General features: G+C 33.8%; 1 protein-coding gene across 3 annotated transcripts in view; it reads right to left on the bottom strand.

Annotated features, from left to right (window-relative positions):
- Positions 1–16,650, bottom strand: part of LOC127877701 (atrial natriuretic peptide-converting enzyme-like) — a 193,598-nt gene that overhangs the window by 145,576 nt on the left and 31,372 nt on the right. For all 3 annotated transcript variants that reach the window (XR_008048533.1, XM_052423828.1, XM_052423827.1), the window contains exon 2: positions 9,325–9,640. Coding sequence is in view for 2 of the 3 variants with exons in the window: in XM_052423828.1 (XP_052279788.1) it covers positions 9,325–9,640 (316 nt within the window). In the remaining variant the exon portion in view is untranslated. The remainder of the gene's footprint in view (positions 1–9,324; positions 9,641–16,650) is intronic.

Here is a 16,650-nt window from a genome sequence, read left to right as displayed (position 1 = left end):
TGAAACCCCATGATAATATGGGGAAGGGGACAACGACATCGAGCGAGGCATGGTATTGAAATGCGCATTGGGGGGTAGAGGGTTAGGGTTAGGGGTCGGGTTTGGGTTAGCCTAAACACTAACCTTAACCCTAACCCGACCCCTAACCATAACCCTATATAATCCTAACCATAACCCATGGTTATCTCCATTATACACTGTAACGACAAGATACCGCCAGTGAATTGAAACAGGTAAACAAAAGATTTTCTCAGCCAGGGTACATATCAGTTTATCACTGACTTGTATACATTCCTCTGTACTTATGGTGTTTTATTGTTGTTTTATAATTGCAAAGCTTCAGGATTTGATGAAAATGTTTCCATGTTATTAATTATTTCTTTATCTAAAGTTCAAATTCATGCATAAAAACACATATGTAGCATACTGTCGTTATTATAGAACATATATATGCTATAAAAACTAGAGCTTTGTCACAGACGTGACGAATACCCCCACATGCCGCATTGACACATATTATTTTGCATGTCGTCTTCACAAAAAACAGCGGTCACCATGCTCAATTTTTAAAACGCACTAAGTGACCCCTTGACCTAGTTTTTGACCCAGAAAGGCCCATATTCTTACTTGGCCTTAAGATCATCTCCATAAAACTTCTGACCAAGTTTGGTGAAGATGGGATGTAAACTACTTGAATTAGAGAGCGGACACGATGCTGAATGTTAAAAAACACTAAGTGACCCCGTGACCTAGTTTTAGGCCTGGAATAGCCCATGTTCAAACATGTCCTAGAGATCATTTAGATAAAACTTGTGACCAAGTTTGGTGAGGATTGGATGAAAACTACTTGAATTAGAGAGCGGACAACATGGTGAGGTTTAAAACGCACTAAGATACCCCATGACCTAGTTTTTGACCCGGCATGACCCATATTCAAACTAGACCTAGACATCATCTAGATACAACTTCTGACCAAGTTTGGTGAAGATTTGATGAAATTTACTTTAATTAGAGAGCGGACAACATTGTGATGTTTAAAACTTACTAAGTGACCCCGTGACCTTGTTTTTGACCCGGCATGACCCATATTTAAACTTGCCCTAGACATTATCAAGATACAACTTTTGACCAATTTTGGTGAAGATGGGATAAAAACTACTTGAATTAGAGAGCGGACAACATGGTGAGGTTTAAAACACATAAAGTGACCCAGTGACCTAGTTTTTGACCCAGCATGGCCCATGTTCGAACTTGACCTACACATCATCTAGTTACAACTTCTGACCAAGTGTGGTGAAGATCGGATTTAAACTACTTGAAAAAGAGAGCGGACACCATGCTCAACGTGTAAAACATACTAAGTGACCCTGTGACCTAGTTTTTGATCTGGCATGGCCCATGTTCGAACTTGGCCTTCAGATCATCAAGATAAAACTTCTGACCAAGTTTGGTGAAGATCGGATGAAAACTACATGTACTTGAATAAGAGAGAGGACACCATGCTGAATGTTAAAAAACGCACCAAGTGACCCCGTGACCTAGGTTTTGACCCGGCAAGGCCCATGTTTTTACTTGGCCTTAAGATCATCTAGATACAACTTCTGACCAAGTTTGGTGAAGATAGGATGAAAACTACTTGAACTAAAGAGCGGACAACATGCTGAATGTTTAAAACGCACTAAGTGAGCCTGTGACCTAGTTTTTGACCCGGCAAAGCCCATGTTCGAACTTGGCCTTTACATCATGTAGATACAACTTCTGACCAAGTTTGGTAAAGATCGGATGAAAACTACTTGATTTAGAGAGCGGACACTTAATACGGACCGACAGACAGACCGACCGACAGACAAGTTCACTCCTATATACCCCCTTAAACTTTGTTTGTGGGGGTATAATTACAAGACAAGAGGGCAAAGATGGCCCTAGTTCGCTCACCTGAGAGGAGTCAGTTCATTCAATCTTTACCAAATGTCAAATTTGAACTAGATATTGTCCAGACAAACATCCTGGTCAAGTTTCATCATGATTTCATCTGCGAGTCATGATCAATGTACCTATGAAGTTTCATGATCCTAGGCATAAGCATTCTTGAGTTATCATCCGGAAACCATTTTTCTAAGTTGAGTCACCGTGACCTTGACAGCCATTAATTTTACTATTTCAGGTCACCGTGACCTTGACCTTTGACCTGAAAATCAAAAGGGGTTATCTGCGAGTCATATCATCGTTGTACCTATGAAGTTTCATGATCCTAGGCATAAGCTTTCTTGAGTTATCATCCAGAAACCATTTGACTATTTCAGGTCACCGTGACTTTGACCTTTGACCTAGTGACCTGAAAATCAATAAGGGTCATCTTCGAGTCATGATCAATGTACCTATGAAGTTTTATGATCCTAGGAATAAGCATTCTTGAGTTATCATCTGGAAACCATTTTACTATTTCGGGTCACCGTGACCTTGACCTTTGACCTTGTGACCTGAAAATCAATAGGGGTCATCTACGAGTTATTATGAATGTTCCTATGAAGTTTCATGATCCTAGGCATAAGTGTTCTTAAGTTATCATCCGGAAACCATTTTACTATTTCGGGTCATTGTGACCTTGACCTTTGACCTAGTGACCTGAAAATCAATAGGGGTCATCTGCGAGTCATGATCAATGTACCTATGAAGTTTCATGATCCTTGGCATAAGTGCTCTTGAGTTATCATCCGGAAACCATCTGGTGGACGGACGGACCGACATGAGCAAAACAATATACCCCCTCACTGAAAGGGGGGGGGGGAGCATAATGAGAAAACTGCCCCCCTCCCAGCAGCCATGTTATTCAACTGACCGGAACCATTTTTGAACTCAACTCTCGTATCAAGGAAACAAATGTTCTGAGCACATTTCATGACAAGGGACAAAATTGTCACAAAATCAGGTTTTCATTGTGAAAAAAAATCTGATAATGGGAGACAACTCAAACTGAACTTTTGAAATGAACAAACAAAATTAACCCCCTTTGTAAGTTTGTTTTAAAATAAATCTATTTTGAGTCGTGGCGACCTTGACATTGGAGATATTGACGTGATTCTTTCGTGCGACACACCGTCCCATGATGGTGAACAAATGTGCCAAATGATTTTAAAATCTCATAATGAATGACATAGTTATAGCCCAGACAAGCTCATTTATGGCTATTTTTTACCTTTGAACTCAAAGTGTGACCTTGACCTTGGAGATATTGACGTAATTTTTTGGCGCGACACACCGTCTAATGATGGTTAACAAATGTGCCAAATGATTTTAAAATCTCACAATGAACGACAAAGTTATGGCCCGGACAAGCTTGTTCCGCCCGCCCGATAGCCCGCCAGCCAGCCGGGCCCGCATTCGCCAATCTAATAACCAGTTTTTTCCTTTGGAAAACCTGGTTAAAAATTTGGCCAAAAATGTGACTTTTACTGTGTTCACATGTTTCTCTATATACATATAGAGAAAAATGCCCCGCCCACTGGCGGCCATGTTTTTTCACCCATCCCAACCATTTTCAAACTCGTCCGAGATATCAATAAAACCAAGGTTTTGACCAACTTTCATGATGATTGGGCAAAAATTGTGACTTCTAGAGTGTTTACAAGGTTCTCTATAGCCAAATATAGGGAAAACTGCCACTATATACATACAGAGAAAAATGCCCAGCCCACTGGCGGCCATGTTTTTTCACTGATCTCGACCATTTTCAAACTCGTCTGAGACATCAATTGAACCAATGTTTTGACCAACTTTCATGATGATTGGGCAAAAAGTGTGACTTCTAGAGTGTTTACAAGGTTTCTCTATGGCCAAATAAGGAAAACTGCTCCGCCCACTGGCGGCCATGTTTTTCAACGGATCGGAACCACTTATAAACTCACCCAAGATATCGTTAAGACAAACATTTTGACAAAGTTAAATGAAGATCGGGCATGAAATGTGACTTTTACAGTGTTTACAAGGTTTTTCTTTTTTTTGACCTAGTGACCTAGTTTTTGACCCGGCACAACTCAGTTCCGAACTCGGCCGAGATTTCATTGGAACAAAGCTTCTGACCAAGTTTCATGAAGATGGGACAAGAAATGTGGCCTCTAGAGTGTTTACAAGCAAATGTTAACGGACGGACGGACATACGACAGACAATGACAGGTCACAAAAGCTCACCTGAGCAATCAGGTGAGCTAAAAAGATAGTATTAAAACTAAGAATCAATCAATAATTAATCAGGGCTTTTAACAGTTATTAAATTATATGTTAAGGATGAAGGCTTTTTATATTTATTAAATTATGTAAATTACAAGATTATGTAAATTACAATAACATTTATTCAATTATTTAAATTACAAGATTATGTAAATTACAAGAAATGATGGCATTAAAAGCAAGAATCAATTAATGATAAAACAGGGCTTTTAACATTTATTAAATTACATTCTCAGGATGTAGGCTTTTAACATTTATAAAATCATGTAAAAGTACTTTATTAAATTATATTCTTAGGATGAAGGCTTTTAACATGTATTAAATTATGTAAATTACAAGATTGTGTAAATTACAAGAACATTTATTAAATTATGTTAATTACAAGATAATGTGAATTACAAGAAAAGATAGTATTAAAACTTATAAGAATCAATAAATGCTTAAACAGGGCTTTTAACAGTTATCAAATTATATTCTTAGGATGAAGGCTTTTAACATTTATTAAATTATGTAAATTATAAGATTGTGTAAATTACAACATTAATTAAATTATATTAATTACAAGATAATGTGAATTACAAGAAAAGATAGTATTAAAATTAAGAATCAATAAATGCCTAAACAGGGCTTTTAACAGTTATTAAATTATATTCTTAGGATGAAGGCTTTTAACATTTATTAAATTATGTAAATTACAAGAACATTTATTAAATTATTTAAAATACAAGATAATGTGAATTTCAAGAAAAAATACTATTGAAACGGAGAATCAATACATGCTAAAACCATGCTTTTAACATTTATTAAATTATATTCTTAGGATTTATTTAATTATGCAAATTACAAGATTATGTAAATGACAAGAACATTTATTAAATTATGTTAATTCCAAGATTATGTAAATTACAAGAAAAGATAGTATTTAAACTAAGAATCATAAAATGTTTAAACAGGGCTTTTAACATTTATTAATTATATTCATAGGATAAAACTATATTCTACTAGAAATGGCGCGGCAGAGGCCGACGTGTATCCCCACGCCGAATGTTTGACCTAGGTGTGCCCCAGGGTTGGTAATGGGGCCATGCATAGCTGAGATTGACCGTATTGTCATAAGAGAAGTTCATCATCAATTAGAAGTGAATTGGTGTAGAAATGAAGAAGTTATAGTAAAAGGCAATTTTGGGTGGGTGTGACATATGTGGGCAGGGCGCCCCAGGGTTGGTAATTGTGCCATGCATAGTTGAGATTGACCGTATTGTCATAAGAGAAGTTCAGAATCAATTTGAAGTGAATCGGTGTAGAAATGAAGAAATTATAGTAAAAGGCAATATTGGGCGGGTGTGGTCTATGTGGGCGGGGCCCCAGGGTTGGTTATGGGGCCATGCATAGTTGAGATTGACCGTATTGTCATAAGAGAGGTTCAGTATCAATTTGAAGTGAATCGGTGTAGAAATAAAGAAATTATAGTAAAAGGCAATTTTGGGTGGGTGTGGTCTATGTGGGCGGGGCGCCCCAGGGTTGGTAATGGGGCCATGCATAGTTGAGATTGACTGTATTGTCATAAGAGAAGTTCAATATCAATTTGAAGTGAATCGGTGTAGAAATGAAGAAATTATAGTAAAAGCAATTTTGGGTGGGTGTGGTCTATGTGGGCGGGGCCCCAGGGTTGGTTATGGGGCCATGCATAGTTGAGATTGACCCTAATGTCATAAGAGAAGTTCAGTATCAATTTGAAGTGAATCCGTGTAGAAATGAAAAAAATATAGTAAATGGAATTTTTTGGTGGGTGTGGCCTATGTGGGCGGGCGCCCCAGGGTTGGGATTGGGGCCATGCATAGTTGAGATTGACCCTAATGTCATAACAAAAGTTCAGTATCAATTTGAAGAGAATCCTTGTAGAAATGAAAAAATTATAGTAAATGGAAATTTTTGGTGGGTGTGGCCTATGTGGGCGGGGCGCCCCAGTGTTGGGAATGGGGCCATGCATGGTTGAGATTGACCGTATTGTCATAAGAGAGGTCCAGTATCAATTTGAAGTGAATCGGTGTAGAAATAAAGAAGTAAATGTAAAATAACCTAAAAAAATGAGTGATAATTTCTTACGCGGCCCCACCCCAACCGCTATAACTTTTGACCCAGGGGTCAGATCAAAATTCCAAATAGTGCAGGGTCGCACATATGCTCATAGCTACCATGTGTGTAAGTTTCAAGGTTCTAGTGCTTTTAGTGTAGGAGGAGATAGTGGCCAGGACGGACGGACGGACGGACAGACGGACGGACGGCGGAGATAACCACAATATCCCCACCTTTTTTTCAAAAAGCGTGGGGATAATAAACAAGTTATTGACCTGCAGATGGTAAATTCTTCATGCATGTGTGATTATGTGGTGTTAAGTGATTATTTATTGCCGTTGCTGATAAGCATGGCCAATTGTTGAGAATACTTCTTAACCCCATTCAACAGTTGTAAACCACTAGTAATGTAGTGTATTGAAGAGTCGCGTCTCTCATGTTTACCTGTTTTGCTGGCGCAGGAACATTGTCGATACAGTCTATACCATGCCTCGCTCGTTGCTGTTGTCCGCTTCCCGATAATAATAGTTCAATTACAGTTCTACACAATAAAATACCTCTTACGATTTGTGCTCTCATATATATATATATTGCATCAAGAGAAACAAACCATTGTCTTTAATAGCAAAATAATGATTTTTAACTGACATTATATTTTGAAGTATGTAAGTGAACTTATGGGTAATGGAAGCACTGCCACTTTTCAAAAGCTTTTGTGAAATAACAGAATGTGCCAGACTTGGTTTTGTCTGTGTTTAAAGAGAGTTGGTCTGATTAAAATATCACTTTAAATGTTTTGATTTTAATTGATTCCATAAACAAAACGTTTTCTGAACTAAAGTCTTCATTTGTTGCAACACTCATTTGTCAGCTAAGATGTTCATTTTCTGTTCTAATTAAAAAGTCATGTATAAATTTGTGCCCAATTATTTTTTATCAATTTTGCATTTTACAGTCCTTTAAATATACTGTTTTATGAAAGGGCTTATTTTCTTGATTTGGTGAAAGCAGGGTTTTTTTTCCTTCTTTGGGACCCGCCGAAAATCGGGCCTTTCCCCTTGGATTTTTTTTTCCCCTCAGCTGGTAAAATTTTCCCTAGATTTCATTTTCCCCTAAAAAAAAAAAAAAAAAAAATTTTTTTTTTTTTTTTTTTTTTTTTTTACCTTTAAATATATAAGTTATCCTGATCCACTGTAGAAACTAGAAAAATCTTGCATAATTAAATAATCTGTTGCCTTGAATTTGTTTTAAAAACAGTAAAATATGTTAAATTGATTATTTTAGACTTTGCTTATTTTCCCCAAGATCCAGCTTTTCGCACAATTTTTTCCCCCAAAATTCGACGTTTCGCGCGATTTTTTTCCCCTCAAAAAAGGCCAGGCCCTTTCCCCAAAATCAGATAAAAACCCCTGGGTGAAAGGGCCAGGCCTTCCATTTTGGGGGGAAAATTATTGACAAAACTGAGAAAGGGTAAGACATTTCCAAAAGTAAGTTTGATATTTGGGAAAAAAATGCATAATTTTAAAGAAATTCTACTTGGAGAAAGGGTCTTTCTCTTTGGGGAAGGGGCCTATATAAGGCCTTACTAAAACAGGACAAAAATCCCTTTATGATGATAATGAATGTTACTTGAAATAGTATGTAATTTCAGTTTTATTCACACGAATTTTTAATTTAAATTGGTATGGTACTAGTACTTATCCAAATTCATTATTTTTTCACTTTTGGGGGAATGGGGCAAGGTCCCTTTGGATTGGAAAAAAAAATTGCTGCTTTTTACTAAAATTGGGAATTTAGTATTGTTGTTGTTGTTTTGCTAATAAATGCTTTATAATTTAGAATAAAGGTCTTTACCATATTATATTCTCTATTTTTAGGTTCATTTTTTATAGAGCTGGACAAGAGATTAACTAATTTTTTTTAGATAATGTTTTTTTTTTTTTTTTTTTGAAAATCAAGTTTAATTTTTAGGTTTTATTTAGGAAAAACAAATATGTATATATATTTTTTATTGAGAATGAGGTCTAATACCAGCCCCTAATTTGAACAAAAAACCCACTGTAATGGGGCAAAAACATCTCTGCATATATTATTAAACTATCATTTTCACATCCAATAAGAAGTGATAGGATAATTTACCAAGGCAGAAAACCATGTACATGTCATTGCTAAATTTTAACTCTTTCAATGCTGGAACCAAATTTTGAACACCTTTGGAAACCGTTTGGATCCAGATGAGATGCCACAGAATGTGGCGTCTCATCAGGATCCAAACAGTTTGCTATTCTGATAGTATTCTTTGAAAAAAAATCGAAGAAAATGCGAATTTTAGAAATTCAGCAGACAACATTTTAGCAGACGCCACATTCCTAGCATGCTAAGGGTTAAGCATGAAGAAAATTCACCATGAAGTTTTTATTTTTCACCTCATAGGTAAAACTGCCAGCAACTAACAAAACCAGAGAGTGATTTCTTTTATATTCTAGAAATATTAGTATTATCAAAGGAGTTACTCAAACATATGAGCAGTATATAATCCGACGGATTTAGTATTTAGTCTATCCCCAACTGCATGCATTCAATGACAGAACAAATGTAATTTATGTCTATCAAGTGACTCCACATTTAGCATATATTAATAACAGAAGGATGAGAAAATAATGTTGTTGTGTTAGTTTTTCTGTAGTTTGCCCATCCAGACTGGCAGTAAATTATGCAAAAAATATTTATAACTGCTGCATTTGTCAGTCATGTAATCAGCATCTTGTAAAACTTGCTTAATCATAATTGGGCTAGCTGCAGTAAACTAACATTTAGAAAAGAAATACAGGATTTTTCATCTTTAAAGAGTTTTAGAATAAAATATTTAGTTTAAAAAAATTCAAATTTGTCTTAACACATTGTATATACATTGTAATTGCTTTTCAATAACAAGGAGTTCTTAATTCAACAATTATACAATGTTTGAAAATTAATTAAATATCCAAATAATTAATAAAATATAAAAATGTAAATGCTTACCTGATAATTTAATAAACACGATAATTCCCACTATCAGCACTATCATAAACATTATCACAACTCCCGCACACAAATAAAACCATCTTTTACAACGTAGATTTGATAAGTCAGAATTTTCACTAAGGTCTTCGGGGGTAAACGATTCCAGTTCGTACAGTTTGTTGACAGACAACACATTGTTGTTTTCTGAGGACTTTTCAATGTCCTTATCTAGATTATTGTTTAAAGGTGGATGGTTTCCGTTAATCTTTTTCACAGACAACAAATTCACGGATGATTCATTGTAATGTTCCATTGTGGTCCCATCAGAAGGAAACTGAAGAAAAACAAAAATACATTAATTTTTCAATACAAAATAAGCACCAGCAAAATAAATTTCTTCTTATTATAACAACATTTATGTGTGGATTTGAATTTGAGCATTTTCCCTCAGTCTATTACAATGCCAAGTATAAAACTATTCATTTTCAAATCATGTTCACCAGTGAAGAATTAAAACATTTAGATAACAATAATAAAGCAATTTTGAATCCATACAAAATTACTTTTATGAGAAATTTGAACAAACATAATATGAATGGACTTTAAAATGTGAAGCAGAGATGCATAAAATGATGTCATGTTAGGAAAATGCTTTCAGGAATCGATTGCTGCAGGGTCTGCATTCTATACATAGATGGTGACGTCACTACGTTATTGTCACCTCTATACTTAGACGCATCACGCACCTCCATTTGGAGGCATTTATGACTACGACACAAAGAAGTCCGCGGATGAATGAAGAATTTGCTTTATAAGTAAACATTCATGTTATGATTTAAAAGTTAAGTATTATTTTGTTCAGTCTTACGGTCTTATGTTAGTATCAATTATAATTTTCGTTAGTTTTCAACTATTTCGCTCTTTATTCATTTTTAAAAAAAAAGAACTTTCACTTTCGGTTGTATAACAACATGTATCCTTTATTGACGAAAGTTTGCAATGCAATAGCGTTTTCAAAACCGCTTAAAAAGTTTCAGAAGGTGTGTCTGATGCATGTTTTGAAAAGACACAATGTCATAGTTATATTGCCGACTAGTATGGGAACAATTTGATATTTCAAGTGGCTCCATTTGCATTGCAAGAGAAGTTCAAATTGACTTGTTCAGTTTGTTAAATGTTGACACCCTTATTATATATTTTTTTATAAGTGCCTGATAAATTTATTTCTTTAAATAATTGAAATCATTGAAAATTTAGTAAAAGCACGGCATTGATGTTCTATGATGGTTATTTTTAGTGGAATAGTATGTTACAAATTACAATAAAACAATTATAACTATTGTATTAATGAATTTAGATTAGGTGTCATTTTTAAATGGGGTAGTAATTCATTATATGAGATTAGCACATTATATAGTTGAAAAATAAATAACACATTAATGACTTACCATAGTGAAATAAAGTAGCATAGAATATGTTGCAGGTCACAAAATGCAAAACTGAAGTTCAAACTCAGAAGAAGCTTTGCAAATATTTTACACTGACAACACTGTTGATTTTCCAAAAAAAATCCTTCCTATCTTCCTGCCCTAGTTTTTAGGGGAAAATTTTAATAATATAAATATCATTGAATTAAATTATTAAAATATCAATATGTTTTGATTACATTAGCTAATTATAGTATTATATTATTAGTAATGAAATACTTTGCGAGGAAAGTCCCATTCTGTTTTAATTAGTCTTAATTACCTACTAGTAAAATTGAAATTATCAGTGACATCCAATAATTGGATTATATGCGTGTGAATGCATATGTTTTTTTGACAGTTACATAGTACCATATTTAATTGTATAACAACAAATAACTATAGTTCCACAACCCAGCCCAAGTTTACACAAACTGAATTAATTCATCAATTGATCCTATTTAATTATATTAAAAACAACATGTGTAAGATTTTGAGAATATCCCATGTATTCCTCTAGTATTCCTTTAGTACACCCAGGGTTGGCACCAATCGACCGCCCCCGGTTTTAACCGGCGGTTTTTACTGGTTAAAACCGCCCCGGTCAATACTCCCAAATTTGTCATTACTGGTCAATACTGGTCGATTGAACTTTACCCCCAATTTTGATTAATAAATCCATGCTTAATTAACAATATTGATAATATAAATTAAACAGACATGTTGCCAATAATGTCTTAAGCTATTAATACCCACTATTTTATACCTGTTCATGCAAATAAGTCAAAGTTGGTCAACTGGAATTTTCTGGTTGATTGTGTTTTTTTTCAATTCTAATGAATCATGAATGCTCAGAAAATTCTGTGCTTGATTCAACACGAACCTGTCAATTACTGTGTATTAGTTGTTCCTCATGCCCCACGTCCCCAGTCTTCTCACCTATACAGGTTAGGGCATCCAAAACTGATAATAGGGCCTTAAATGGCACCTTCTTGACACAACCCTTACTTGTCATGTATTCTTGCCTGGATTTCTTTAAGTACTTTTTAAACAAAATAGTGAAAAAATATTTTATTTTCCATTGATATAAAAATTAAAAAAAAATATAATTAGAAATAATTATTAAAAGAAAGTAGAGTAGACCCACAATTGGTAAACATTATTTGTTGGCAAAATCAAGAACTTTGATTGCTTATTCTTTTGAAGACCAATTGAACTTTAAAATATGAAAACCCTCTTAATACAGAAAGGAGACAAGTTAGAAGTAACTATTAAATTAATAGCAAGTTATCTCCTTTTGTGTGAGTGAAATGAAATAGCCTAAGGGCAGATTTGCTTCATTGTCACTTTCAGAGACATAACACTGCATGCATATTATTACCAATTAAGGCTTAGGGACCAGATTTATGACCCTAGAAACCACACTAGTTCTGTTTGTCATTCTGCCTATTAAATAGATATATCAATAGATCAGTGAAATGATTTATTATGGTTGTTTTTAGGGAAGCCTCAAACAAATTTTACCAATTAAATAGATCTAATTAGAATTGTTTTTATAAGTACCTGAATTTTTTCTTTCATTTATTGAGATCCTTGAAAAATTGAGTAAAAACACAGCTTTGATGGTCATTTAAAGTGGAATAGTTGTGATTTTTAATGAAGAATAATAACTATATCCAAGTTTTGACTGAAACACAAATTATTTTGACTAAATAAATATCATATTGGGATATTTATTTTGAGACAAGTAAATAAAATTGTTTTGTAACATTTAAATTATAATGTCCCAATACAGCTAGTATGAACATTTTACATTGATTTGTAGTACTCAGGTGTTACCTCTCAAAAATATTCTTTACAAATTAAAGGAAACTCAACGATGAAAATATTTTCAGAACCAGGCAAATAATAGGAAAGTTATGTTTTCACTAATATTAAGTAACAACACACACCTACCATTGAACAATATATCAGGCACTTATGGTGCAATATACAAGCGTTAATTGGATTAGCAAGTGTATATAACAAGATTTTAGCTATTGTATAAAGGGGTACTTATGGTGCAATATACAGGCCCATTAATCATCATTGATGAGATTAGGTGACATCTTTGAAGGGGGATAGTCATTCATAAGATGAGATTAGTACATTATCATACAAAAACATTTTTATGTAGTTTATCACTGTTTTAATTATTATTAATAAATTGCTTTAAATTTACCTTTTTTTTAATTCATAAAGTTATTAATTTTTCCTTAAATTCCACAAATTCATTTAATAAAAACGTGTAATTGTGTTTTGTGTTTCTTATATCAATAAGTTTTTATTACATTTGCTAATAAATTATATTATTAATAATGAAATAATGTGCACGGAAAGTTCAATTCTGTTTTATTTAGTCTAAATGAGTTATAAGTAAAAAATAAAATATCAGTGACATCCAATAATTTGATAATAAACATATGAATGCATGAAAAAAATGTTGATAGTTACAAAGTAAATATTTATTTATCATATTTATCTGTTACAAGGAAAACAGTGTCGAAATTAATTTTAATTTGATTTTACCATTTTCATTTCACCAATTGACCATATTTAATTGGATAAAAAACAACAAACACTGCATTTGCACAACCCTGCCCAGGTTCACTCAAACTGAAATAAGGTGTTAATTGTGTATTCAAAACGGGTCTTGATTACACATTATTCTTGGTTGCATTTGTGTTGAGCAACATGTATAAGATACTCAGTAAGATTTTGAGGATATTCCATGTATTCCACTAGTACACCAACATGCACTTACTAATGATTTACATGCAATCATAACACAGTTAAACCCTCCAAAAAACAATTCTAAAACCAAAAAACCATACAAGCTGCTTCATAGATATTAAAAGTTAATTAAAGACTTCATAAACAAAATAATAATTTTGATAATAAACAAAGATTGTACTTCAACCGAACAATTATAAATTTATTGGGGGGGGGAACATCTGCACTAAAACTAAAATGGGGGGGAAACGTCTAGGGAGGAATTGTCTTTGCGGGGAAACGTCTTGGGGAGGAAACGTCTTGGGGGGGGGGGGGATTGACCGGAAACCATTCCCAAAATGGTGAAAAAAAAACACTGGCATATAAATTAAATGGAAAACATACAATATTATGTCAAGAAAAAAAGCTGTAAAAATCTCACCTGCTTGTCTTTATTGTTGCAATTAGCACATTCAGCATTTTCAGTATCTACTAAATAAATATATGAAAGTGCCAAATGTCCAAGATACCATGACGTCTTCCTCAAAATGTTAGATCCTTCGAACTCCATTTTATTTTATCCCTGACTAATCCTCTCACACATTAGGCCTACATGTAAGATTCCTTGCAATGTTCACAGCGTTTATTTTAAATCGTTTACGTTCTCAAATTTCAGCAGGTATTTAATTATAAATATTTATTTATGATTTAGATTTATTAACTATTTCGAAGATACAGTCTTGCAACATGTTTAGTTAGTCTAAGTTACGTGTTTAGTGATTCTTACAAACAATAGACTGACATGAAAAGTGGCTCCTTTTGAAGCACAAACTGCATCCAACTATATATTACAGCTGGCCCGGTTTGATGGGGCCTGTTTTTGATAATAATTAATTACCATTTTTCACTTCCGTGTTTATCATGTTTACCAACGCCATGATGGAAAAAAGTCCGTTTCCCACAATGCTTAGCGCGCATTCACACAGGTCAGTAAAGACCGGTGTGACACAATGGCAGGGTCTGCACTATTTATTTTAGCCTGTCTACATCTGCAGCATGCTGCAATATATTACTTCTCAATCAAATAGTTGGAACATAAAGTTACTTAACATAAAATAACACAACAGCTGAAATTGCATATACACTATTGCCTAAGAGTTTCTAAAAGTTACGAGGGATACATTTTTCAAACTCATGTAGCGTTTAGCACATATTATATTTTATGTTATAATTGAATATTTAATAAGAATTGTTAAGTCCTCGTCTAAGAATTGTTTGCATGGCCAACAACGCATTCCGTTCTCATAAAAATAAGCACAATCTAAATGTAAATTACTATGCACTCTGATTGTTTCATAAGATTAATTAGAAATCAGATCAAATAAAAAAACTTCTCAAAAAGAACCTTTCAATGCTTTTATGAATGAATGAGTAAATGAATGATTAAAATTGGACAGACATATAGAAGTTTATACACCCAAGACATATTCCTTTTTTAATTCCATACCTTTCTTAAGACAAACGTAATACTAATGCAATACTCTGTCAGAAAATTCCATTAAATCCAATAAGGCACGTTGCATCAATCATCACTTCGGACATTAAAAGCTCTTCCTGATAGCGAGCTCTCTCAATAAATGAGGAGTAATCTGCATTGTCAATGAATTTAAATACCAACCACATACACCACACAGCAAGACCAATGAAAACCAATGAGTCAAAATAGGTAACATGACACATAGCATTATTATGTATTCTACTTGAGGTACGTTATCCTACCCAATAATGGTATATCGTACTACCGTATATCCTCCTAAACCATGAGAGGAATAGAAAATCATCTTCTCAGTTTTTATTTAAAAAAAACAAACTAGTCAAATCGAAGGACAATAATTAGTTTCAGCATTTAAAACTGTAATAATTGTGAAACAAAAGAAAATTTACAGTTTGTCTTATTGAAAATTAATTACAGCCCAAAAGTTCTAAAACCACATTCTGATTTCATATCTGATAACATATGATAAAATGCCATTTTCCATAATACAATCTTGATTGATTACTTTTGTAAATTTGTATTATCTGAGATTTCAATTGGGATATTTGTTTGTGATCACTGAATCTATGCATGCGTACATGCTAAATTTATACATGTTAAAATAGAATCAAACATTAATATAGCATATCTAACGCTATTTTTCTAAGGAAATTTCTTTACGAGTGTCATAAAATATGGAATAAAATAAATGACAATAAATGTCTGAATTTGTTTATCACAAGTGTTAAAACAACAACAAACTCAAACACTGTCTTCACACTGGATTACTGTCTATGTTCTTAAAAACTGCCTCTATTTACTGATATACTGACTACATTCTCTGCAAAAATGCACAGTGAAAAGCTGAGGAACAAAACTTTACAAGTGAATTAAGTTTCATTGATATTGCATAGCGGTAAACATGAAAAAGTTCAAACAGAAAAGATATAAACCCCCCGTCAATTGAATTCATTATACTGAAACTATTCTTGATTTGGCTTATTTAATTATATTTTCCATCTTTTAACATTGAGTTTGTGGTTAAGAAATGGATTACACCAGTTTCCAGCTGTTTTCATTAACCACAATAATTTGGGCAATTAATTAACAACCTATACCCTACCATCAACCAACTAGGTGTGGTTAGTAGAGTAACACTGGTAGTTGTAATACCACCTTTTTTCACTGCAGCATTCTGTGCAATTGTACTCATGCCCCACACCCTCACAATGAGCACAGGTGTCAGAGACAACACATGCTTGTTATCTTACACATTTCATAGCTTGCATCCTTTTGCACCCATCATAATTAATTACAAACACTCAAAACTATTTAAAAATCTAAAAATCTAAATTCCCTGTGGATATGATAGTATTTTTAGATGTGGTTTTGTCTGTAAATGTACCTTCAAAATATAAACATTGTGAACATATTTTATTATGAAGACTTTATGGCAACAAGGGCTGTTTGTAAAACATGCATGCCCCCCATATGGGCCTCCGTTGTAGTGACAGCCATTGTGTGAATATGTTTTTTGTCTCTGTGACCTTGACCTTTGACCTAGTGACCTGAAAATCAATAGGGGTCATCTGC

Source organism: Dreissena polymorpha, chromosome 4 (assembly GCF_020536995.1).
Source record: "Dreissena polymorpha isolate Duluth1 chromosome 4, UMN_Dpol_1.0, whole genome shotgun sequence".
Taxonomy (NCBI): Eukaryota; Metazoa; Mollusca; class Bivalvia; order Myida; family Dreissenidae; genus Dreissena; species Dreissena polymorpha.
The sequence above is the reverse complement of the archived record's forward strand: the minus strand, read 5'-3'. Positions and strand labels throughout refer to the sequence as shown.